The sequence below is a fragment of the Chiloscyllium plagiosum genome, unplaced genomic scaffold (assembly GCF_037043375.1).
Source record: "Chiloscyllium plagiosum isolate Xiang-an unplaced genomic scaffold, Cpla_swu_hap1 HiC_scaffold_5, whole genome shotgun sequence".
NCBI classification, from domain to species: Eukaryota; Metazoa; Chordata; class Chondrichthyes; order Orectolobiformes; family Hemiscylliidae; genus Chiloscyllium; species Chiloscyllium plagiosum.
In genome coordinates, this window is record NW_028270143.1 from 57,307,767 (window position 1) to 57,334,615 (window position 26,849).

The 26,849-nt window shown below is 43.1% G+C and overlaps 1 protein-coding gene across 3 annotated transcripts in view; it reads left to right on the forward strand.

Annotated features, from left to right (window-relative positions):
* Window positions 1-23,873, forward strand: part of vwc2 (von Willebrand factor C domain containing 2) — a 154,469-nt gene extending 130,596 nt beyond the window's left edge. For all 3 annotated transcript variants that reach the window (XM_043690097.2, XM_043690094.2, XM_043690096.2), the window contains exon 4: window positions 23,159-23,873. In XM_043690097.2, the coding sequence (XP_043546032.1) occupies window positions 23,159-23,310 (152 nt within the window). In that variant the 3' untranslated portion in view covers window positions 23,311-23,873. The remainder of the gene's footprint in view (window positions 1-23,158) is intronic.
* Window positions 23,874-26,849: the final 2,976 nt, after the last annotated feature.

Sequence of the window (26,849 nt, forward strand, 5' to 3'; positions counted from 1 at the left end):
TAAGACCACCCTAAGTGGAGGAGGAGTCTCTGGGAAGGCATCGAGCATCTTGAAACTTGGCGTTGGGGATAAAATGGAAGCCAGGCAAAAACAGCGAAAGGATCTCTCTCCGTCTGTCTGTCTGTCTCTCTCTCTCTCTCTCTCTGTCTTTCCCTCTCTCCATCAGGTGCCTTTTAAATATTTCTCCTCTCACCTTCAATCTATGCCCTCTAGTTTTGGACTCTCCTACCCTGGGGAAAAGGACTTTGGTTATTCACCCTATCAACGCCCCTCATGATTTTATAAACCTCTATAGCCATTTGTAATTCTGCAGTCTCTGACCTTGCTATGTGGTTGCTCTCCGTAAACTTAACCTCCTGCTCTCTCCCTTTCCTCCTGTTTAAATTATTGTTGCCTTTGGAACTTTAAAAAAATCAAAAGCAATGTAAAACTTATGAAAAACAAAATAATTATTTCTCCAAGAAGCGAGGAAATCAGTTTCAGCACTGAAAGATACCCCCCCCCCTCCCCAAAGAAAAGGAGCACCACCTCCAGCCATGAGCCTCTCCCATCCATCATTGTCATTGCTCACATAATTGTCCATCCTTCACTTCATCAAATGTACAATTGTGTTCTTGACTCCTTTTGGGGAATCACATGGCTGGAGGGACAGAGGTGCTCATTGCTGCTTGTACCTTTCGGGGTACCATATACCAGCAGCATATGGTACCATGCTGCTGGTACCATATTTAAAACCCGGCTGAGTGCCACTTCAGACACTAAAAGCCAGGAACTGCCTCTCACAATGTGGTGCTCAACCTTAGTACTGATGGCATACGCACAGGAAAGGAAAGTTCACATCCTGCTTTGTGGACAGGGCCCTGGATATCTTGACAAACCAAATGGTGGAGAGGAAGCCAGTTGTTTATCCATCTGCAGGAGACCACACCAGATAATGGCCTGACTCAGTCTTGTGTACCATGAAATGAATGTACAGCAGTGCAGAGAAAGCTCAATGTACTTCCTTGCACTCACGCTAACTCAGCCAATGTGATAAACTGCCTGCCTCTCCCTCCATACTAAAAAGCAATGCAAGCCTCCGAGGCTGGAGGAACAGAGGTGCTCATTGCTGCTTGTACCTTTCATGCTGCTGGTACCATATTTAAAACCCGGCTGAGTGCCACTGTAGCTGAGCATTCTGTGCACTAACAGAACAAGCCAAGAGCTATTTACTGCATCCTATGTAATTGCATGAGATATGTATGTGTGTGTGCCTGTTTTGCAAAGCAATCTGGTAGAAAAATGCAAGTTATAAGTGTTCCTGAGCTATCCAAATCATACATCATCCTAACTTGGAAATATATCACTGTTTCATCATTGCTGCTGGGTCAAAATCCTGGAGTGCTACATCTGACAGCATTGTCGCTGTACCAACATACCAAGGACTGCAGCAGGTCAAAGAAGCAAGCTCACCACCAACAGATACATGGCAAGTACAGAAGATGGTAAATATTGGCCTAGTTAGTGACACCAACATCACATGAATGAATTAAAAAACACCATTGAACATGCTGTTTTTTCCAGGTACAACCGAACATTAGATGTGGCAGATAACACAGCCAGCACTTTTCCTCCTGTGTTTAATATTAAAAATTATGTCAAAGGAAAAACTGGCCAAGTTGAGGAGCAATCTCCTTTTTTAATGCTCCACAATATAAAGCAGAAATGAAGATGGAAGGAAGAGAAATGGAACAAGATGATTTTTCAATTGTGAATCATGAGAATGATCTTTTTAGTGCGTAATCTTCAAATCCAGTTTGAATTTTAGGATAGCAGTGTACAAAACTAAAAATTACACAACACCAGGTTATAGTCCAACAGGTTTAATTGGAAGCACACTAGCTTTCGGAGCGACGCTCCTTCATCAGGTGATTGTCAGGTGAAGGAGCGTCGCTCTGAAAGCTAGTGTGCTTCCAATTAAACCTGTTGGACTATAACCTGCTGTTGTGTGATTTTTAACTTTGTACACCACAGTCCAACACCGGCATCTCCGAATCAAGTGTACAAAGCATGCACTATGCACACTCCATTTTCTTGCTTCGCTAGCCTGTTGTTCCCTGAAATGCTTCATTTGGAGAAGCACTCTGAAGCTAAATTTTATTTTATTGCATGAGACTGGAAGGAATAGGGGCCTTGTTCTAGGCTCCATGGCAATCTGGCCCATTTCCTGTGAAGACAAGTCCAATGCCCCAGGCTTACTTTGCTTCAGGTTCTGACCCTGAAAGAGCTGCTTGATTATTGCCTGGTTCCAAACCTGAGGGTTAGCACTTGGGCCACTTGTCTTCTCACACAAACTTCAGAATCAACCAGGCCTCCTACTAACACAGAATTATTACCAGTGTCACTGTCGTCCATTTCCTCCAACCTACTACACCACACTTTCTTGACTGACTTCCTGCCCTCATTGTCCAATCATTTTGATCTTCTGTCATTGATATGCAATGACCATGTCTCAAGGCATGACAAGGAGTCTCCCACCCCTGTCAGCCACTCATACTTCTCAGTTTAGTTATAGTCATTCATTTATTGTCAAAGCTATGTCATTGCTTAACTGCAGTTTTTTTTAAAAGATTGGACCAGTAACCTCCAGTGCGAAAACGGCAAGATTTGTAATGTGGGTGGCATGGTGGCACAGTGGTTAGCACTGCTGTCTCACAATGCCAGAGACCTGGGTTCAATTCCTGCCTCAGGCGACTGACTGTGTGGAGTTTGTGCATTCTCCCCGTGTCTGCGTGGATTTCCTCCAGGTGCTCCGGTTTCCTCCCACAGTCCAAAAATGTGCATGTTAGGTGAATTGGCCATGCTAAATTGCCCGTAGTGTTGGGTGTAGGGGAATGGGTCTGGGTGGGTGGCGGGTTGGTGTGGACTTGGAGGGCCGTAGGGCCTGTTTCCACACTGTAAGTAATCTAATCTAGAACAGTGACTGCATTACAAGTGTACTTTACTGACTGTGAACCATTTTAGGACAAAATGAGAGTTTGTGAGAGGTGCTATATAAATTCAAATTTCTTTCCCTCCAACTCCAAAACAAAAAAAACTATCCAGTTTCCCTTTGATCTCTCCTTGATATTACAGCAGATGATCTGGGGAAATCTTGCAGAAATTCCAGTTGATTATACTCCAGCAATATATGTAAACAGCTAATTTGCACAAATCTGCATTGTGTTCCTATTAATTACTTATTCAGTAAACAAAAGAAAAGATAGAAAATCTTCCTAGCATTTCAAAACATGCAAGGAATAAACCAGACAAATTTGCAAATGACATATACTAGCCCAATTGGTCTTGTGTACCTCAAAATGGATCTCCAGTACACCCAGTGCATTCATATTCCAGTGCTATTGGCTTTCTTTTCCTAGGTTTTGCCTCTGCACACCCCAGATGAAATTTTTCATGATGGACTATTAATAGATTGAGAGCAAAGAAAAGTAATTATTGGAAAATTTCATGTTTAGATCAGAAAATCTGGTGGGATTTTAACTGGCACCATTTTTACAATAGGAAATCACTGGATTCAATTGCATTCTCACTTCCTCAATGAATTGAATTGAATTGAATTTATTGTCACGTGTACCGAGGCAAAGTGAAAATCTTTGTCTTGTGAGCAATGTAGGCAGATCGCATAGTTAAGTAGCATAGATAGTAAATAATAGGAAAACAACAGCAAAAACAAAAACACAGGTACAAGTGAATGTTAAGAGTTTGTGAGTCCATTCAGTATTCTAACAACGGGAGGGTAGAAACTGTTGTGAAACCGGCTGGTGCATGTGTTCAAGCTTCTGTACCTCCTCCCCGATGGTAAAGGTTGTAGAAAAACATTGTCAGGGTGGGACGGATCTTTAAGAATGCTGGCAGCCTTTCCTGGACAGCGGGCCTGGTAGATGGATTCTATAGATGGGAGGTTGGCCTTTTCGATTTTCCCGGCTGAGTTCACCACTTTCTGTAACCATCTTGAATGGTACAGTTGCCATACCAGGTAGTGATACATCCAGACAGAATGCTCTCGATGGCGCACCTATAAAAGTTATACAATAGAACAATACAGCACAGAACAGGCCCGTCGGCCCACCATATTGAGCCGAACATTTGTCCTAGCTTAAGCACCTATCCATGTACCTATCCAATTGCCGCTTAAAGGTCTCCAAAGATTCTGACTCTGCCACTCCCACAGGCAGCGCATTCTATGCCCCCACCACTCTCTGGGTAAAGAACCTACCCCTGACATCCCCCCTATATCTTCCACCCTTCATCTTAAATTTATGTCCTCTTGTAACACTCTGTTGTACCCGGGGAAAAAGTCTCTGACTGTCTACTCTATCTATTCCCCTGATCATCTTATAAACCTCTATCAAGTCATCCCTCATCCTTCGCCGTTCCAATGAGAAAAGGCCTAGCACTCTCAACCTATCCTCGTATGACCTATTCTCAATTCCAGGCAACATCCTGGTAAATCTTCTCTGCACCCTCTCCAAAGCTTCCACATCTTTCCTAAAATGAGGCGACCAGAACTGCACACAGTACTCCAAATGTGGCCTTACCAAGGTCCTATACAGCTGCAACATCACCTCACGACTCTTGAATTCAATCCCTCTGCTAGTGAACGCTAATACACCATAGGCCTTCTTACAAGCTCTATCCACCTGAGTGGCAACTTTCAAAGATCTATGAACGTAGACCCCAAGATTCCTCTGCTCCTCCACCTTACTAAGAACCCTACTGTTAACCCTGTATTCCGCATTCTTATTTGTCCTTCCAAAATGGACAACCTCACACTTGACAGGGTTGAACTCCATCTGCCACTCCTCAGCCCAGCTCTGCATCATATCTATGTCCCTTTGCAGCTGACAACAGCCCTCCTCACTATCCACGACTCCACCAATCTTCGTATCGTCTGCAAATTTACTGACCCACCCTTCGACTCCCTCTTCCAAGTCATTAATAAAAATTACAAACAGCAGAGGACCCAGAACTGATCCCTGTGGAACTCCACTTGTAACTGGGCTCCAGGCTGAATATTTACCATCTACCACCACTCTCTGACTTTGACCGGTTAACCAGTTCTCTACCTAACTGGCCAAACTTCCCACTATCCCATGCCTCCTGACTTTCCGCATAAGCCTACCATGGGGAACCTTATCAAATGCCTTACTAAAATCCATGTACACTACATCCACTGCTCTACCCTCGTCCACATGCTTGGTCACCTCCTCAAAGAATTCAATAAGACTTGTAAGGCAAGACCTACCCCTCACAAATCTGTCCCTAATCAAGCAGTGTCTTTCCAGATACTCATAAATCCTATCCCTCAGTACCCTTTCCAATACTTTGCCTACCACCAAAGTAGACTGGCCTGTAAATCCCGGAGTTATCCCTATTCCCTTTTTTGAACGGGGCACAACATTCGCCACTCTCCAGTCCCCTGGCACCACCCGTATTGACAGTGAAGACGAAAAGATCATTGCAAATGGTCCTGCAATTTCCTCTCTTGCTTCCCACATAATCCTAGGATATATCCCGTCAGGCCCGGGGGACTTGTCTATCCTCAAGTTTTTCAAAATGCCCAACACATCTTCCTTCCTAACAAGTATCTCCTCTAGCTTACCAGTCCGTTTCATACTCTCCTCTTCAACAATACGGTCCCTCTCATTTGTAAATACTGAAGAAAAGTACTCATTCAAGACCTCTCCTATCTCTTCCGACTCAATACACAGTCTCCCACTACTGTCCTTGATCGGACCTACCCTCATTCTTATCATTCTCATGTTTCTCACATACACATAAAAGACCTTGGGGTTATCCTTGATCCTACCAGCCAAAGATTTTTCATGTCCTCTCTTAGCTCTTCTAATCCCTTTCTTCAGCTCCCTCCTGTTTATCCTGTATCCCTCCAACGCTCTGTCTGAACCTTGTTTCCTCAACCTTATGTAAGCCTCCTTCTTCCTCCTTACAAGACATTCAACCTCCCTTGTCAACCAAGGTTCCCTCACACGACCATCTCTTTCCTGCCTGACAGGTACATACATATCAAAGACACATCGTATCTGTTCCTTGAAAAAGTTCCACATTTCAACGACATCCTTCCCTGATACCCTGTGCTCCCAATTTATGCTCCTTAGATCCTGTCTTGCAACATTGTATTTACCCTTCCCCCAATTGTAAATCCTGCCCTGTTGCACGCACTTATCTCTCTCCATAACCAAGGTGAAAGTCACAGAATTGTGGTCACCATCACCAAAATGCTCACCTACGAACAAGCCCATCACTTGTCCCGGTTCGTTACCAAGTACCAAATCCAATATGGCCTTCCCTCTGGTTGGACAATCTACATACTGAGTTAGAAAAGTTTCCTGGACACACTGCACAAACACCACCCCGTCCAATCTACTTGATCTAAAGAGCTTCCAATCAATATTTGGGAAGTTGAAATCGCCCATGACTACTACCCTGTGGCTTCTGCACCTTTCCAAAATCTGTTTCCCAATCTATTTCTCCACATCCCTGCTGCTATTGGGGGGCCTATAGTAAACACCCAACAATGTGACTGCTCCTTCCCTATTTCTGACTTCAGCCCATACTACCTCCAAAGGCAGATCTCCCTCGAACTGCCTTTCTGCAGCCGTTATTCCACTTCTAATTAGCAACACTACCCCTCCCTCCTTTTTTACCACCCCCCCTAATCTTACTGAAACATCTGTGACCAGGAACCTCCAACAATCATTCCTGTCCCTCTTCTATCCACGTTTCCGTGATGGCCACAACATCGTAGTCCCAAGTACCGATCCACGCCTTAAGTTCACCCACCTTATTTCTGATACTCCTTGCTTTGAAGTATATACACTTGAGCCCATCTCTGTGTCCGCAAGTATTCCCTGTCAGTGCTACCTTCTCCACAGCCTCCCTACATTCTTGGACATCCTGAAAAACAGCTACCCTACTTGCTGGACTACAAGTCTGGATCCCATCCCCCTGCCAAAATAGTTTAAACCCCCCCCGAAGAGTGCTAGCAAACCTACCTCCCAGGATATTGGTGCCCTTCTGGTTCAGGTGCAACCCGTCCTGCTTGTACAGGTCCCACCTTCCCCAGAATGCAGTCCAATTGTCCAAATACCTGAAGCCCTCCCTCCTACACCATCCTTGCAGTCACGTGTTCAACTGCACTCTCTCCCTATTCCTTGCCTCACTGTCACCTGGCACCGGCAACAACCCAGAGATGACGACTCTGTCCGTCCTAGCTTTTAGCTTCCAGCCTAACTCCCTGAGCTCCTGAATGACCCACTCCTCTTTCTACCTATGTGGTTGGTGCCAATGTGCACCATGACTTCTGGCTGCACACCCTCCCCCTTAAGGATTCTGAAGACACGGTCCGAGACGTCTCGGACCCTGGCACCCAGGAGGCAACAAACCATCCGAGAGTCTCGCCCATTTCCCCAGAACCGCCTGTCTGTCCCTCTAACTATAGAGTCTCCTATAACTAGCACTCTCCTCCTCTCCCCTTTCCCTTCTGGGCCTCAGAGTTGGACCTCGTGCCAGAGACCCGGTCACTGCAGCTTATCCCTGCTAGGCTGTCCCCCCCAAAAGTATCCAAAGCAGTATACTTATTGTTGAGGGGAACGACCACAGGGGATCCCTACACTGCCTGCTTCCTCCCCTTCCCACCTCTAACTGTTACCCAGCTACCTCTGTTCGCTGGCATAACTATGTCCCTGTAGCTTCTATCTATCACCCTCTCAGCCTCTCGAATAATCCTCAGTTCATCCAACTCCAGCTCCAGTTCCCTAACGCTGTCTGTGAGGAGCTGGAGCTGGCTGCATTTCCTGCAAGTGAAGTCAGCAGGAGCGTTGGTGGTCACCCCTACCTCAAACATCCTGCAGGAGGCACATTCCACTGCCTGTGCTGCCATAACTCTACGCTTAGTCTCCAAAACAAGAACATTAAGTAGCTTACCTGTTCAGCTGACTGAGTCCTTTTTTTAGGTTGGGTTAAAGTTGCCAAGGGTATTAGCCGTCATGCCAAATTTCCTCAGCTGCCTGAGGAAGAAGAGACGTTGTTGGGCCTTTGTAACCAGTGCATCCACATGAAGAGTCCAAGAAAGCTTGTTGTGGATGACCACTCCCAGGAGTTTGACACTCTCCACTCGTTCCACCTCTGCTGTTAATGTGTAGGGGGGCATGAGTAACATCTCGCCGAAAGTCAATAATGAGTTGCTTGGTTTCGCTGACATTGAGAGCTAGGTTGTTCTCATTGTACCATTTTTTCCAAGTCTTCCACCTCCCATCGGTAGTCTGTTTCGTTGCCATCTGAGATTCGACCGACTATGGTGGTGTCATCAGTAAACTTGTAAATGGCATTAGTTTGGTATTTGGCGACGCTGTCATAGATATACAGGGAATACAGTAGGGGGCTGAGTGTTAATGTGATGAAATATTGTCCCCAATCTTGACCGATTGTGGCCTGTGGGTCAGAAAGATGAGGATCCAGTTGCAGAGAGTGGGGCTTAGTCCAAGATCACTAAGTTTAGTAATCAGTCTCAAGGGGATCATAGCATTGAAGGCTGAACTGTAGTCAATGAGTTGGATTCTTACGTAGCTTTTCTTTGTGTCAAGATGTTTTCGGGAGGATTGAAGGGCAAGGGCAGGGTGTTCTCACATGCTGTTGATCAATATTACGACATAGATATGAAGTGGCTGCCTCTTTGCAGAAGGTGGAGTTGAGCTGATCAGTACTAAGCCTCCACACATTTGCACATACTTCTTTAAATTACAGCTTCATCTCTTCAGCATTTCTCCTGAGCCTTGGCCTGACATTTTAGCCTTATCATCCATCATGCTGCATAGTCCTCCCATCGATGAACCCAGTAACCTATTTCATCCAGTGCACTATTATATCCTGATGAGGGACTTTTGCCCGAAACGACGATGCTCCTGCTCCATGAATGCTGCCTGACCTGCTGCGCTTTTCCAGCACCACACTGTTGACACTATCACATCCGCCAAACCTCATTCATTAAGTTTCTTCCTTTCACAATTGTAGTTCCCTTTACATCCCAGTCTCCAATTTCTAGAATTAAGTTTGTCAACTTCCCTACCACAACGATGACCCCTTATTACCCCTCTTGATTTTCATAGACCTGACACTTCCACACCCCCAACTCCCTCCCCACCCGGACTGACTATAGCCTACTCCCCAGACTGTAGTGATGCAGACCCCCTGACCCTTACCACTCCAGGCAGCTGAACAATTGTGAGCAAGCACTTGGAATGACCATGCCCTTGACTTACTGTGTTCTGATCAAAAGTTGTTTCCCTTGTCCTGACTGAGGACAACTCCCCTTAGACTTTGAAACATGGCCTTTTGATTAAAACACTTGCAGTGTGTTTGCTGTGTAAGCTGCTGGTACATAGTGATGGAGCACGGTGCCATACAACAACATGTCTACCCCAGTAAGAAATCCCTGTTGACACCCAGGACAACTCGCCTGGCTTTCTGCCTGCACTACAGAAGATCTGTTAACCTTTCAGCTCTGACTGCAGGGGCAAAGCACAAAAAGGCGAGTCAGAGACTAAGCATGTGCAAAGTGAGTGAGTGCTAATAGAGCAAGGGAGGAGCCCTGAACTGCAGCTGATCAAAACTGTTGGGTGTCTGTCCCTGCAAGTAGCGTCCTGGCGGCAACATTCCAATTTAAGATGTTGGTGCCCTCCAAAGTAGAGTGTAGAACTGTATTGGAAGTGGGCCACAGATGTGCCATGAGGGTGCAATGCAGCTTGTTTATATCCGATGGCAACCTCCATGATCTAGAGGGGTGGGCTTTCATTGCCCTGAGATATTGGGGGCTGTTGTCTAGGGAGAACTGGATTCGCCAGGTACCAACACTGACATTTAAACTGGGAATTGTTGCTGCCTAGTTTCTACCCAGCAGGTGGAAGAATTTGAAAATTCATATGAATTAAGTTAGGGAGTGTTGCTGAACAAAGAGACCTTGGAGTACAGATTCATAGCTCCTTGAAAGTGGAGTCATAGGTAGATAAGATAGTGAAGAAGGCATTTGGTATGCTTTCCTTTATTAGTTAGCGTACTGAGTACAGGAGTTGGGAGGTCATGTTGCGGCTGTACATGACATTGGTTCGGCTACTGTTGGAATATTGTGTCCAATGCTGGTCTCCTTCCTATCAGAAAGGAGAATGTGAAACTTGAAAGGGTTCAGAAAAGATTTACAAGGATGTTGCCAGGGTTGGAGGATTTGAGCTATAGGAAGAGGTTGAATAAGCTGGGGCTGTTTTCTTTGGAGCGTCAAAGGCTGAGGGGTGACCTTATAGAGGTTTACAAAATTATGAGGAGCATGGATAGAATAAATAGACAAAGTCTTTTCCCTGGGATGGGGGAGTACAGAACTAGAAGGCATAGCTTTAGTGTGAGAGGGGAAAGATATAAAACAGACCTAAGAGGCAACCTTTTCACTCAGAGGATGGTACGTGTATGGAGTGAGCTGCCAGAGGAAGTGGTGGAGGCTAGTACAATTTCAACATTTAAAAGGCATCTGGATAGGTAAATGAATAAGAAGGGTTTGGAGGGATATGGGCCGGGTGCTGGCAGGTGGGACTAGATTGGGTTGGGATATCTGATCGGCATGGACGAGTTGTACCGAAGGGTCTGTTTCCGTATTGTACATCTCTATGACTCCAAACAGGCCTCTCTCCAATCACTAGCAAGAATTAAACTTCTTTTCCTCAGCATCAAGAATCTCATTTCTGCCGATCTTGCTATATTTTCCAAACTGACTTGTTAATGCCCACATTGTTGAAGAACCGGTAAAGTTCTGCAAATAGCTTCTTACCTTTTGAATCCATCCCTTTTCGAATAAAGATTAGAAAGACCATTAGGCCCAGCAAAGCCATTCCTTTCTCAGGGATCCTACCCATCAACTTGCTTTTGTTGTGTTTTTTTTTGTCTTTCCAGAATTACATATAATTATTCAATTAGGCCACTTATCTATTTCAACATATGCCCCTTTTAACTTATTCCACAACTTCCTTACACCTTAATGTTTGAGTTCTATTCTTATTTCTAACTGACTAATTTTTAAGGTTATTCCTTTAGGTTTAGTCAATTGCCTTGGGTTATGAATATGATGGATTTCTAATTTGGATTTTGTAACCTGATAACACAGTTACTTCTCAGTTGCTCTTCAATTCTGTTCCCTGTGGTGTGGAAGTGTTTTGTTACTGTAGTACTTTAGTAATATGTTATGTGGCCTCAGGGCTTAGACATGCTAATGAATTTTCTTTTGCTACTTTGTCCCAGTAAGTTAAACATCATTCCAATTAGTTCTACAAGTTTAAATAAGCATTTATGCAGTCAAATGTGAGAAAAATAACAAGGTTGAGTATTGGAAGTCTCAGTTGTGTTTGGCTGAAACCTTTTAAAGTAAATAAAGCAAAAGGCTGAACAACTGTATTGATTGAGCATACTGGAGCATTGTCCCAGAGATGTCCTACTCTTTCCCCAGTTGATTCTTATTGATTTACACCTGAGTATCATCCTAATCTTATTAGGATTTGTTCAAAATTGAATTGGGTGTATTGGAATCATTAGAATTTTAGAGGACAGAAGGAGGTTGTTTCACCCATTGTGTCTGTACCAGCTCTTGAAAGAGCTACCGAGCTAGTCCCATTCTCCAGCCCTATGTCTGTAGCTCTCTGACCTCATCACTTTCAAATATACATCCAGCTCTCTCTCGACATCATCCATGGAATCTGCCTCCACCACTTACTCAAGCAAAGCATTCCAAATCCTAACAACTCTCTGCCTACAAAGGTTTTTCCTCATCCGACTGCTAGCTCTCTTGCTGACAAACTTAACGTTGTGACCCCTAGTTACTGACATACCAACTAGTGGAAACTGAATATAGTTGGTTCTGATACAATGCAATAGTTCCATTCTCGTGCGATCACACGTTATAAGAAAATTGTGTAATAACTGGGCTGTTTAAAGCAATGGGGCCGGAATCGGTAAAGAAAATTCATGTTCTAGAAATAACGGTCTAAATTCTTCAATCATGTTAAAGCCAATTTGCATTGAAGAAATACATGTTATAGCAGAACTGACTGTATCCTTCTTTACCCTATCAAAATGTTTCATAATTTTGACCACCTCAATAAGGTTACCTCTTAATCTTCCCAATCTAAAATCTGTCATCCCTGGTATCATTCTAGTAAATCTCCTTTGAAATCTCTTCAGGGCTTTAACATCCTTCCTTAAATAAGGGAGGTGTCACAAGCAAGTGTTTGGGCAATGCAGAGGGTATGGAGATTTAGTGGTGCCCAGGGTTGGGGTGGTAAGTGCAAGTGGCGATGATGTTGCAGGTAATAGTGGGAGTGGTAGAACATGAAGCTTTGGTGGGAGGTGTCAGAGACAAGATCGTGGCATTTATACTGGAGAGGGATGCTGACTTTCTTCTCATACTGCTAGGCATTCCTCCAGACAGCAACGATTTCTCTAACCTGGGTGGTACCTTCAGACTGTGCTGACACACACCTGGTGTCGTAGCTGGTCTTGGCAGAAGAGAAAGTCCTGCCTCTGTACTACCCCAATCAGCAGGACATTCAGGTCCTGACTATAAAATGGGTGCTGAATCCCCCTGTCCGCCATGACCAGGGCAAACATCAGGAATTATGTAGGGTTGACCTGGACTGAAAGTGCTTGTCTAGGTGCAGAGAAGCTGTGTAGAGAGTTAATGAGGTGAGTTTGGTAAGATACCATAAGAAAAATCACTATATCTCATGCTGAAAACTCTCCAAAAAACTCAATACACTCGCACTTAACCAAAGAAGCATATAGTTCAGCCCAATATTAAGGCCATGAAAAGGATGTGCCATTGAGATTTACTTGTTTATATTTGTGATGAAGGAACATAGTTATAATGAAAACCTTGAAACCTTGGGTTATATTCACTGGAGCAGAAGAGTAAAGGAACATCTAGCCAAGTCCTTAAACTTTTCAAGTGTTTGAGACAGAAATTGGTGAAAGATATTTTTATCCAGTTGTTCAATCAGTATCAAGCAACCTAAATTCACAATTAGTAACTGCAAGCTTTAAAGAATAAGTTAGAAGATGATTTATTTTATACAAGTGATAGAGAGAGAGAGCGAGAGAGACTAAAGGTGAGGCATGTACCTTTCCACCTGAATGTCATGAAAATGTCTCAAAGATATAGGCCTATCTCATATGGAATCTGTGCCATTATACAAGAGACTGCCACAACTGCAATCAGATTCAAAACACAACAGAAGCTGAAAATCTGAAACAAAATCGGAAAATGCTGCAGAAACTGAGCAAATCCGGCAACATCTGTGAAAAGAAAAGTAGAGCTAATGTTTGAAATCTCTGATGTAGTCAGGCCTGCTGCCACTACTGTGCATTGGTGTTGGAAGGTGTGAATGTTCAAAGAGATCCATAGTGTCCTGAATAAGAGGTTGCTTTATCCTGGATGTCATCAAATGTTTTGTATATTTTTTGGAGTATTAACCCAGGCAAGTGGAGAGAATTCCAGCACAATCCTAACCTAAAAAGCGTGGAAGGTACATGGGGACTTTGGGAATCAGGAAGTGAGTTACTCATTGCAGAATCTCCTGGTTCCAACCTGGTCTTTGAGCCATAATACTCTATGGGTGGTCCAGTTCAGCTTCATGTCAATATTAAATTTATCCTGCTCCAGAGATACTGGCAGGCCTGATCATTTTTAAAAAGTATTTTCTGTTTTTATTTTAGATTTACAGCACCCAAAGTAATTTGCTTTTGTTGTTGATGGGGTATTTGGTAATGGTAATGTCATTAAGTGTCAAGGTGGGGATGATTAGATTCTTGCTTATTTGGAGATGGGTCTGGTATGTGACAAATATTGCTCGCCAGATTTCAGTCCAAGTCTGAATGCTATCCAGGTCTTGCTCTTGTAGGCAAGGACTGTTCTAGTATCTGACAAATCAGGAATGGTACTACCCATTCTGCAATCATTAGTGAACATTTCCCCCCCCCCCCCCCCCCCTTTTGACCTTGCGATGAAGGAAATACTACTGATGAAGCAGCTGCAGAAGGTTGGATATTTCCCTCCCAGTTGTATGCATGGATTGTAGCATTTTAAGAAGGCAGTACCTTTTTAAAGAAGCTGAAAGAATGGGAAAGAATTGCTGCTCCAGTCAGTAATACCAAAAACCTGTGAAAGAATTTTAACAAAAAAGTCCTGAGGACACTGAGGAACCCTTGCCGTGATTTCTTATTATTGAGATGGTTGGCCTCAAACAACCACAATCATCTTCCTTTGGGTATGATTCTAACAATCTTCGCCTTTATCTTTACATGCTAACACTGACATTTTCAATCATTCACCAACATGTTGTTTAGTCTGTCTTTTGAATGTGAACTCATTTCTTTTTGCTTTCAGTTTTTATGTTACTGTTGGAAATTATTACCTTAGGGGAACAAGATTGTCAGAGGACATAGAACACACTTGTTTCATCTTGTGAAACAAATTGAAGTTTCTTGTTCATAACTGAAGAATACTCATTTCCTTAACTAATAACAACTGTGATTTTATGTTGAGATTTGAAGCATCAAGCTGTTTTAATAAAATCAAGGAAGAGAGTGTTGAAACATTGTTTTATTTTTATAGACTGGCAAATTGGTTCTATTCATGTTGTAATTATTTACAATCAGAAGGCTTCAGCCATGAAAACATTAGATTAACTATTGTGAGAATAATACATTACAGTTGGAAAGTATAGTTACATGTAGTTCTAAAATAATACATTTGATTGCTTTTGTGAAAATGTTTAGTACCAGATTACTGGTATACAACTTGACAGGTGACTGTTCTTCATACAATCAGTTATATTAAAAATATAGATATGCCTTCTATTCCACAAGATGAGAAACTTATTGTTTAATATTACATGCTATTCTTCATTTGCATTCTTTTCCTTTATAAGGTGGTCATATAATTTTACTTTGGGAGTTGACTTTCTGGTATTGTCGTCTTTTAGATTAAAACTTCCTCACCTCCACCTTTACTGCCCTGAGTCCAATAAAATTTTGACTATCTCTATTCCTGGTTGATCCCTCAGCTTGGCTTTTATGATCACTCCTTTGAGGCTAAGAGTAAGAGACCTGAAGGTGCCTGGCACATAATTGGCTCATCCTTCCATCACTGATTTTAATGGATCAATAAAAGAACCATTGAGCCTTGCTCTCCTCTGCCAAACGTACCATTATCAATTGATTATCTTGGAATGCAGTGATGTCTCCCATGTCCAGAATGGTGATTTGGCAGCTGTGGTTATTTTTCTTTCAAAATGTTTTGAAGTTGCTGAACATGCCTCTCAAGATGGAGGTTCCCTCTCTCTCCAATACCTGCAATGACAAGCTGCAGCACCACCATGTAAAACGTTCTTAGTGTCAAGAACCAATCTATCATCCTCAAATTGGAACCTCAAAGCCACATGAGATCCTATTTTGTCTGCCATTGAAATAGGGTGTTTGTTATCACCAGCTATGCTCTAGGCATCGTCTCAGGAATTGGTATTTAACTTCCCTAGGCACCGGAAAAGACAACAGCAGAAACAGCCCTGTTGACCCTACAAAGTCCTCCTCAGTAATATCTGGGAGCTAGTGCCAAAATTTGGAGAGCTGTCTCACAGACTAGTCAAACAACAACCTGCTATTGTCATACTCACAGAATCAGACCTTACAGATGATGTTCCAGACACCACCATCACCTTTTCTGGATATGTCCTCAGCAAAGGTGATAGCACAATGGTATGCAGTCAGGAGGGAGTTGCTCTGGGAGTCCTCAACATTGAGCCTATGAAGTCTAGTTAAATATGATCAAGGAAAGCTCCTGCTGATTCCCACATACCATCCTCCCTCAGCTGATGAATCAGTACTCCTCCATGTCGAATTACACTTAGAGGAAGCACTGAGGATGGCAAGGGCACAAATTGAAATCCCTCACCCAGAATACAATGTCCACCAACAAGATTGTCTCGGCAGCAGTACTACTGATCAAGCTGGTTGAGTACTAAAGGTCATGACTGCTAGACTGGGTCTGTGGCAGGCTGTGAGGGAACCAGCAAAAGGGAAAAACCTGACCTCATTCTCACCAATCTGCCAGCTACAGATGCATCTCTCCATGCCAGTATTAGTGAGAGTGACCACTGCACCTTCCTCGTGGAGATGAAGTTGTGCCTTCACGTTGAGAATAACATCCATTGTGTTGTATGGTGCTATCACGGTGCTAAATGGAACAGACCAATCCAACCCAGCAACTCAAGACTGGGCATCCATGAGGCATTATGGGCCATCAACAACAGCAGAATTGTATTCCAATACAATCTGTAACCCGCATATCCCCTACTAGACCATTACCATCAAGCCAGGGGATCAACCCTGGTTTAATGGAGAGTGCAGGAGGGCATACCAAGAGCAGCACCAGGCTTACTTGAAGATGAAGTGTCAATCTGGTGAAGCCACCAAATAGGATAAGGAGCAAGTGATAGACAGAGCTAAGCAATCCCAAAGCCAACAGATCAGATATAAGCTCTGCTGTCCTGCCACATTCATTTGCAAATGGTGGTGGACAATTAATCCCCATGGTAGACTACTGCAAAAAATACGGAGGTATGAGGGTGAGTTGGAGGTTTGGATTAGGAGTTGGCTGGCTGGAAGAAGACAGAGGGTAGTAGTTGATGGCAAAGGTTCATCTTGGAGTGCCGTCACTAGCGGTGTTCCGCAAGGATCTGTTTTGGGACCATTGCTGTTTGTCATTTTTATAATTGACCTGGAGGAGGGGTTAGAAGGTTGTGTGAGCAAGTTTGCGGATGATACGAAAGTCGGAGGAGTTGTAGACAGTGAGGAAGGATGTGGCAGGTTACAGCGGGATATAGATAGGCTGCAGAACTGGGCAGAAAGGTGGCAAATGGAGTTCAATGTAGCTAAGTGTGAGGTGATTCACTTTGGTAAGAGTAACAAAAAGATGGGGTACTGGGCTAATGGTCGGATACTTGGTAGTGTGGATGAGCAGAAGGATCTTGGTGTCCATGTACACATATCTTTGAAAGTTGCCACCTAGGTAAATAGTGCAGTGAAGAAGGCATATGGCGTACTGGCTTTTATTGGTAGAGGAATTGAGTTCAGGAGTCCTGAGGTCATGTTGCAGTTGTATAAGACTCTGGTGCGGCCACATCTGGAGTATTGTGTGCAGTTTTGGTCGCCATATTATAGGAAGGATGTGGAGGCAGTGGAACGGGTGCAGAGGAGGTTTACCAGGATGTTGCCTGGTATGGTAGGAAGATCGTATGAGGAAAGGCTGAGGCACTTGTTGTTGTTTTCATTGGAGAAAAGAAGGTTTAGGGGTGACTTGATAGAGGTGTACAAGATGATTAGGGGTTTAGATAGGGTCGACAGTGAGAATCTTTTTCCATAAGGGGGCATAGCTTTAAATTAAGGGGGGGTAGGTATAGGACAGATGTTAGGGGTAGGTTTTTTACTCAGCGAGTCGTGCGTTCATGGAATGCCCTGCCAGTAGCAGTGGTGGACTCTCCCTCATTAGGGGCATTTAAGCGGGCATTGGATAGGCATATGGAGGATAGTGGGCTAGTGTAGGTTAGGTGGGCTTGGATCGGCGCAACATCGAGGGCCGAAGGGCCTGTACTGCGCTGTATTCTTCTATGTTCTATGTTCTAACTCATTGGAGGAGGAGGCTCACCAAATATTGCTATCCTCAATGATGGAAGAGCCCAGCATATCAGTGCAAAAGATAAGGCAGACACATTCGCAGCAATCTTCAGCCAGAAGTGCTGAGTGGGTGATCCATCTCAGCCTTCTCCAGTGGTTCCCAACATTACAGATACCAGTCTTCAGCCAATTCAATTCATTCCGCGTGATATCAAGAAATGGATTGGATGCACTGACTACTGCAAAGGCTACAGGCCCTGACAGTATTCCAGCAATAAGACTTGTGCTCTAGAACTTGCCACTCCCAAGCCAAGCTTTTCCAGTACAGTTTCAACACCAGTATCTACCTGACCATGTGGAAAAGTGCCCAAGTATGTCCTGTACATAAAGAGCAGGACAAATCTAACCCCCAGCCAATTACTATCCCATCAGTTGACTCTTGATCATCCATAAAGTGATGGAAGGTGTCATCAACAGTGCTATCAAACAGCACCTGCTCAGCAACAGTCGAAGAGTGTGCTGCTGGAAAAGCACAGCTGGCCCGGAAGGACTTATTCTCGAAACGTCAACTCTCCTGCTCTTCGGATGCTGCCTGATCGGTTGTGCTTTTCCAGCACCACATTCTTCGACTTTGTTCTCCTGCATCTGCAGTCCTCACTTTCTCCTGTTCAACAATAACCTGCTCAGTGATACCCAGTTTGGGTTCTGCCAGAGCCACTGAGCTCCCGACCTCATTACAACCTTGGTACAAACATGGACAAAACAGCTGAATTCCAGAGGTGAAGCGAGAGTGACAGCCTTTGAAATCAAGGCTGCATTAGACTAAGTGTGGCATCAAGGAGCCTGAGTAAAACTGGAATCCATGGGTATCAGGGGCAAACTCCCCAGTGGTTGGAGTCATACCTGGCACATAGGAAGATGGTTGTGGTTGTTGGAGGTCAATCATTTCTGCTCCAGGACATCTCTGTGGGAGTTCCTCAGGGAATTGTCCTCAGCCCAACCATCTTCAATTGCTTCAGTAATAACCTTCCCTCCATCATAGAGTCAGAAGTGCTCAATGTTCAGCACCATTCACAACTCCTCAGATACTGAAACAGTCCGTGTTCAAATGTAACAAGATTTGGACAACATCCAGGCTTGGGCTGACAAGTAGCAAGTAACATTCACACCACACAAATGCCAGGCTATGACTATCACCAATAAGACACAATCTATCCACCGCCCATTGGCATTCAATGGTGTTACCATCAATGAGTCACCCACTACCAATATCCTGGGGGGTTATCATTGACCAGAAACTCTACTGGACTCACCACCTAAACGCAGTGGCTGCAAAAGGCTAGGAATACTGCAACGAGTAACTCCCCCCCCCACCCCCCCGACTCCCCAAAGCCTGTCCACCATCAACAAGGCAGAAGTCAGGTGTGTGATGCAATACTCCCCACTTGTCTGGATGAATGTGGCCCCAATAATGCTCAAGAAGCTTGACACCATCCAAGGCAAAGCAGCCCACTTAATTGGCACCACATCCACAAGCATCCAATCCCTCCATTGCTGACGTTTAGTAGCAGCAGTGTGTACTATATGCAGAAATTGACCAAAGATCTTGAGATAGCACCTTCCAAACCCACAAGCACGTCTACCTAGAAGGACAAGGGCAGCAAATATTTGGGAGCACCACCACCTTCAAGTTCCCTTCCAAGTCACTCACCACCCTAACTGGAAATATATCGCCATTCTTTCACTGTCGCTAGGTTAAAATCCTGGAATCCTCTTCCTTTGTGGTCAAACTGCAGCATTTCAAGAAGGCAGCTCATCAGCACCTTCTCAAGGGCAACTAGGGATGGGCAATACATGCTGGCCAACAAGTGACACCCACATCCCGCAAAATGAATAAATAAAATATTCCCTGTAATCCATCATGTAAACACATTGCACAATGTTGAAAACTCCTTTGCAAAGTCTTTCGAAGCATCATTGAATTGAATTACTGTCCAACCCCCCCATATGTCAAAGTAATAGCAGATTATGCTTAAGGATTAGAAAATTGTCAACTCTTTATTTGAGGGATTCTTCCTATGTCAACACAGATATGTATTAGTCAGTAATATGCAAAAACCTTAAATATGAAACATTTTGTTGTTTTAGGTTACCATAAGCTTTCATGTCACATTGTTCAACTTGCCAATCAGGGTAGTCTTCCTTGAAAACATAGATGGATTAACAATGTTGATAAGGAATTATTTTTATTCTTTTCACTGGTTATCCATAATGCAAAGAAATGAAAATAATTTTAAGAATGAAAAACAGTACAACTCACAGAACAATTATGCAATTTGTACAGTGATGTCTTTGGCACACAATGTTGCAAGTAACTCTCAATGGCTCCAGATCCAAGCAATCAAATTTCTTCTGAAACTTCACTGGGGCCTACTTTAATACCAACCTCTGAGACAACATCCCATTCCTGCATTTTGACAATTTTATTTACTGTGCTATCTATTCCAGTGACTCAATTACTGCCAAGTACTGCTGAATTAAAGGCAATGTTGTGGACTTGGACCATGGGAACTGGATGAATCCTGCAGCTGTCAAAAAGTTTGCAATTTGGATTTGAACTGTGAACAGAGACAAAAAAAAATTGTAGATGCTGGAATCCAAAGTAAACAAACAGGAGGCTGGAAGAACATAGCAAGCCAGGCAGCATCAGGAGGTGGAGAAGTTGACGTTTCAGGTTGAGACTCTTCATCAAGATCCTGATTAAGGGTTTCAGCCCAAAACATCTATGTCTCTCCCTTTTGATGCTGCCTGGATTGCTGCATTCTTCCAGGCTCCTATTTGTTTACTTTGAACTCTGAACAGTTTTCGCCAACTCACTTCGCCTCTCAGATCATGTAAATTTCTACTATAAATTACAAAAATTAATTGAAGGAAATAGCACTTCTGAATTCTTCATGCGACCAATGAACTTTAAGTTGTTCTTTTAAAACTATGCTTCCATTCTAATATCCAATGGTTTAAAAAGATTCATCAGGTTTGGCAGACATCACAAAGCATATTCAAGTGTATTGTTGTGGGATTCACATTCTACAACACTTCATCTGTAGCCTGAGGGAGGGCAATACTGATTTCAGATCACATTAACAACAAAAACTGTGAACTGCTTCTCACTAACCGTCAATGCTAATGTACATGATAGGAGCAAGGATCATTGTTGATGTAGAATATGCATCAAACAGAAGTTGAGGATTATATGAATTTTTAATTTCATTGTACAAAACAGCCAGGAGTAATACAGCAAAGCACTTTTATTGGCTTATTTCCCAGACTTGTACATTTTGAATACAGTGTTAATTTTAAAAAAGGATGAGAAAGTGAGGACTGCAGATGCTGGAGATCAGAGCTGAAAATGTGTTGCTGGAAAAGCACAGCAGGTCAGGCAGCATCCAAGGGGCAGGAGAATCGACGTTTCGGGCATAAGCCCTTCCTCAGGAATCAGGAATTAATTTTTTAAAAACCTACATAAAGAAACTACAAAATATTTTGTCATGACTGTAAACGTGAAGGACTTCATATTAGTTTATGCATTCTGTCAAGTTTTGTGCTTTTTCAAAAAAAAAAACAATGCTTTTGAAAAGATTTTTTTTAATTCAATATAATGTAAGTGCTGCTATTTGCTGTAAATTGGCAGGAATCATAGAATCCATAAGTGTGGAAGCAACCCATTGAGTTCACAACACCCCTCCAAAGAGCATCCCACCCAAACCTACACACATAAACCTGCATTCCCGTAGCTAATCCACCAAACGCATGCACGCGCACACACACTTGCCCAAGGTCTGGAATTGAACCCAGGTCCCTGGTGCTGTGAGGCAGCAGTGCTAACCATTGTCCCACTGTGCCACCCTACTCAATTGTCAGTAATCAAGTTTTGAAGCAATTAGTTTCAGATTTATGAAAAAAAGCACTGATTTATAACTTTCTCAGTTTTTATTTTGAACATCTGACAATAGCTCATTTCTGTACTGTATTGACTTTAAAGCATTGACTTTTTGGCTTCCTGTAAGATGGAGGTGGAGTAGGGCTTCTGAGCCCAGGGGCCCTCTGCTTTTCTTTTCATTTCTTTTCTCTTTTATTTTATTTTACTTATCTTTTGGTGAAGAGCTTGGTTGAGGCAACAGTATTGGCAGTGGCAAGTAGGCCCAGCAGCACGGACCCGTGGCTGCGGTATTAAAGGTGAGTTTGGGTTCCCGGCGACTTCTGCGTCATTATAGCAGTCCTGGCATCAACTCATGGCTGGGTTGCTGCAGAGGTGAGTTTGGATTCCCAGCAGCATCTGTGTCCAGTACAGATTCATGGAGGCAGTGGCAGAGGCGAGTTTGGGCCCAGTACAAGACCTGGCAGCATCAGCAGTGGCTGCAGGTGGGCTCAAAGCAGACTCATGGTGGCAGCAAAGTGGAGTTTGGGCCAGTGCGATACCTGGCACCATTGATAGTAGATGCATTGGTAAGGTCCAGTGATGACTCATAGAGGCAAGTGCATCAGTGGATGCCAGGTAGTGTTGAAGAGTGGCAACTTTCATTCCAGCAGTAGCAGTGTGGTGAAGTGACTCATGCCAGGTCACCAGGCCTATGTCCAATGGTGGAGCACTTAACAAAAAGGACTGCAAAGTTTGAAACTTCCTTTATTCCTTAATTTTTCTGCCTATAGATTTTATGCTTTGGTTTATTTTTTGGCGTTTTTAAATGGTGCTGTAGAATGGTGACACTATACAACACTTTTCACTGTATATTGTAACAAGATACACATGACAACAATAAATCAGATCAAATTAACAGAAACGTTGCTGGTGTCTCAGCTCCAGGCATTAATATTAGTGTTTGAAAAATTTAACTTTAATACATTATGCTCCACATTGCAGCAAATTAGTACAACATCAAGCAGGAAAAATAAAAGTAGCTTTTATTAAACTAAATAGTTAAGAATGTATATTCTTAACAACCACATTGTCAGATGGTTTATTATAATATTTCAGATTTGGAAAGATTGGATGATCTTTGCAGCCATTTTACCATGCCCTTCATTTTGAACAAGTTACAACTTGCACAGCAAGAAAAATAGTAAAATAATTACACTTAATAAATTATGCTTATCTATGTATTGTCAGTATCTTTATTTTTAATAGAACCTATTTTTGTTAAAATATATTACCAGAAATATGCAGATATTTTTCACACTATTAAAAATCATTGTACTTTATATATTATTTTGATATTTGAGAATCAATTTGTACATTGGATAGGATTGTAAAATAAATTACTTTCAATATTTGCCATGTGTTAGACATCCCAGCATGTACACAAAATAACAAATAATAACAATGCTCTTTTTCTCTTAGGACCCAATTGTTTTGCGGGAGTCACTATTATCCCAGCTGGACGAGAGGTGAAGATCGATGAATGCACAACTTGCCATTGCTCCTATGAAGATGGCACTTGGAGAGTTGACCACCAGGCAACTTGCATTAAGAATGATTGCAAGGAAATCTAGACAAAAGATTGTGTGAAAAATTTTTTTTTGCTATATTGAATATAAAATGGGACTGAAAGAAAGCTGTTTTTGTACATTCTGTATTGCATACCATACTTATATTGAATTAGTCATGTTATTTGTACTAAATCTGAGCAATAAAAAGTGACTAGTATATTTCAAGCATCACAATCTGGCATTTTTAAAATTTTCAGTGAATGGTGGACATTTGAAATATTGTGTTCCAGTCTTCCATCAGCTGTCACCACTTGCAATAATACCTGTGTTCCTCAGTCCACATGATGCTTTGAATAAAGATTAAGAGGAATGGTCAGCAAGCCATCTAAGAAAAATCAGGGGAGAGTAATGAAAAACAATGTACTGCCATTATAGCTGTAAATATTTTACATTACAGCAAATAACCTGGAAACATGAAATTCAAAAGAAACGTGTATAGTGATATTTTGTTGATATTATCAACAGCTGATTTGTGTTGAAAAATGTGGTGCTGGAAAAACACAGCGGGCCAGGCAGCATCCGAGGAGCAGGAGAATCGACGTTTCGGGCATGAGCCCTTCCTCAGGAATGAGGCTGGTGTGCCAAGTGGGCTGAGATAAAAGGTATGGGGGAGGGAATTTGGGAGAGGGGGGCTGGGAATACGATAGGTGGAAGGAGGTGAGGGTGAGGGTGATAGGCCGGAGAGGGGGTGGGGGCGGAGAAGTCGGGAAGAAGATTGCAGGTCAAGAGGGCAGTGCTGAATCCGAGGGTTGGGTTGGTTGGTGCGGGTGTCCCAGAGGTGTTCCCTGAAACGTTCCGCAAGTAGGCGGCCTGTCTCCCCAATGTAGAGGAGGCCACATCGGGTGCAGCGGATACAGTAAATGATGTGTGTGGAGGTGCAGGTGAATTTGCAACAGATATAGAAGGATCCATTGGGGCCTTGGAGGGAGGTGAGGGGGGAGGTGTGGGCGCATGTTTTGCACTTCTTGCGGTTGCAGGGGAAGGTGCCGGGAGTGGAGGTTGGGTTGGTGAGGGGTGTGGACCTGACGAGGGAGTCGCGGAGGGAGTGGTCTCTCTGGAACGCTGATAGGGGTGGAGAGGGAAATATATCCCTGGTGGTGGGGTCTGTCTGGAGGTGGCGGAAATGACGGAGGATGATACGATGTATCCGGAGGTTGGTGGGGGTGAAAGGTGAGGACCAGTGGGGTTCTGTCCTGGTGGCGATTGGAGGGGCGGGGTTCAAGGGTGGAGGTGCGGGAAGTGGAGGAGATGTGGTGGAGAGCGTCATCGACCACATCAGAGGGGAAATTGCAGTCTTTGAAGAAGGAGGCCATTTGAGTTGTTAGGTAGTGGAATTGGTCCTCCTGGGAGCAGATGCGGCGGAGGCAGAGGAATTGGGAATATGGGATGGCGTTTTTACAGGGGGCAGGTTGGGAGAAGGTGTAATCTAGGTAGCTGTGGGAGTCGGTCGGTTTGTAGTAAATGTCTGTGTTGAGTCGGTCGCCCGAGATAGAAATGGAGAGGTCTAGGAAGGAGAGGGAGGAGTCTGAGACGGTCCAGGTAAATTTGAGGTCAGGGTGGAAGGTGTTAGTAAAGTGGATGAACTGTTCAACCTCCTCGTGGGAGCACGAGGTAGCACCCAATACAATCATCGATGTAGCGGAGGAAAAGGTGGGGTTGGTGCCAGTGTAGCTGCGGACGATGGACTGTTCCACATATCCTACGAAGAGGCATGCGGGTGCCCATGGCTGATTTGTGTGTTCCAGGATGTTATGATTTTTGTAGTTGTTTAATACATGAGTAATGCTGCTGGAAATCCAAGCAGCTTTGCTCTCATGAAGATCATAACATTTTGTACATGATGATATTCTTGATTTTAATTTCCAATCAAAAAAGGCAAAGTGAGAAAATGAAATCTGCTTTTAAGCAGTGCCTCATGTTTCCAGTATTTCACTTTATGGATATTGGTCTGGATTTCACCAGAAGAACAGCAAGGAGGCTATTACATGCATAGTTAAGTGAAAAGTCTGGAAGTTGCTGTCTGCTTGTCCTACTCCTCCTGAAACTTCAATAAACTTGTACCTCACTGAGATTGTACCTCACTCAGGATTATATTATATGGATTGGAATCCCATACTAATAACATGCTCAATAAATGTGGAAGAAACTAAGCTTAACCATTCATACACAAGTGAATGTTGAACAGCATAATTTTTAAATACTGCTAAACATTTTGTTTGGCGCATAAATTGATGTAGAATCACATTCCTCCAAGACTTAATTATTTTTGGAGACTCTTAAAATGTTTTATTTGCTAGTTCACTTTTTTCCCCATTCATTCTTAATCCCATTTTATAGCCTTACTTTTATTTTGTTTTCTGACATGATTTAGCATTGAATTAAATGTTCCCTCTGCTTACGTAGTCCCTCTGCTGCTTATTAAGTATCTTTGAGTTTTGTTGAGAAGACACACCATTTCTTGGCCTGAAAGCTGACAGAAAGTTCAGTGTGTTCTTGGTTTCTAAAACCCACAAGTCACCATGCAAATGTCCATTAAAGATGTAAATGTAATAAGTGGCCAGAAGCGTTCATTTCCTGCTCACCACAAAATCAGGGTGATTATAGTCCACTCCTCAAGTATAACTCAATGGATCAGAAAAATCCTGGCAACCTCACACAACCAGTATTGCCTTAATTTGTGTAGGACGTCCATGGCTATTCTGTCAATATTATTGTGGATGTGCAGGAGAACTAGAGTGGAAATTCACTCTTTACAGCATTACATTATTCTTTGTTTGGCAAGTTCATGATGGGAGTATGAGTGCCCACAAACCACATATGTCTATTGCTAATGTGCTGACCTTTCCTCAACGTGTCCTAATTATAAAAGGTATGTTAGTAGTTGTAATACTACACTTCAATGAGTTACTGCTGTGGAGAGTGAGAGATTAAGAATCAATGTATCATCTGAAACACATTTTTCTAAAGGAGAGCCATAAGTGAATGAAGGATCAATAGCCTCAGATGGATTAACTGCAGGGTGAGTCTCTGCTTACTATGGTTTATCCCTGGGTGTTTTATCTGTAAAGTGCAATTACTAAAAACAAATGCTGGAAATCTCATTAGATTCAGATAGTGCAAAGCAAAAAAGTCATACCTCTACAACACCCAACAGACTAATGGTCCAGGAAGTAGACAAGAAATGCATATCCAGTACAAAAACACCCATGGGGCAAATATTGGAACTGAAAACCAAGAGTTGGAAATTAAATTGCTCAATGCAATATATGCATAAGAGCACCACCTAACATACTGGATTGGAAACTGTCAACATCCAGGGAAAATACCATATGCTTTTAAAAGCTACTTAACAATATTTTCGTAGCATTTATGCGCAATCTTAAACATTTCAACAGGTCAATAAGAGTACATTTGGAGTGTGGGTGAAGCCTTCTGACTTTTTTTCATCCTGGTTTGCTTCTCATTTCTCTTTGCTGGCATTTCAAAAAGATTGCCATATGTATTTTTGTATTCCAGCTAGTGCAAAACATCTCCATTGATAA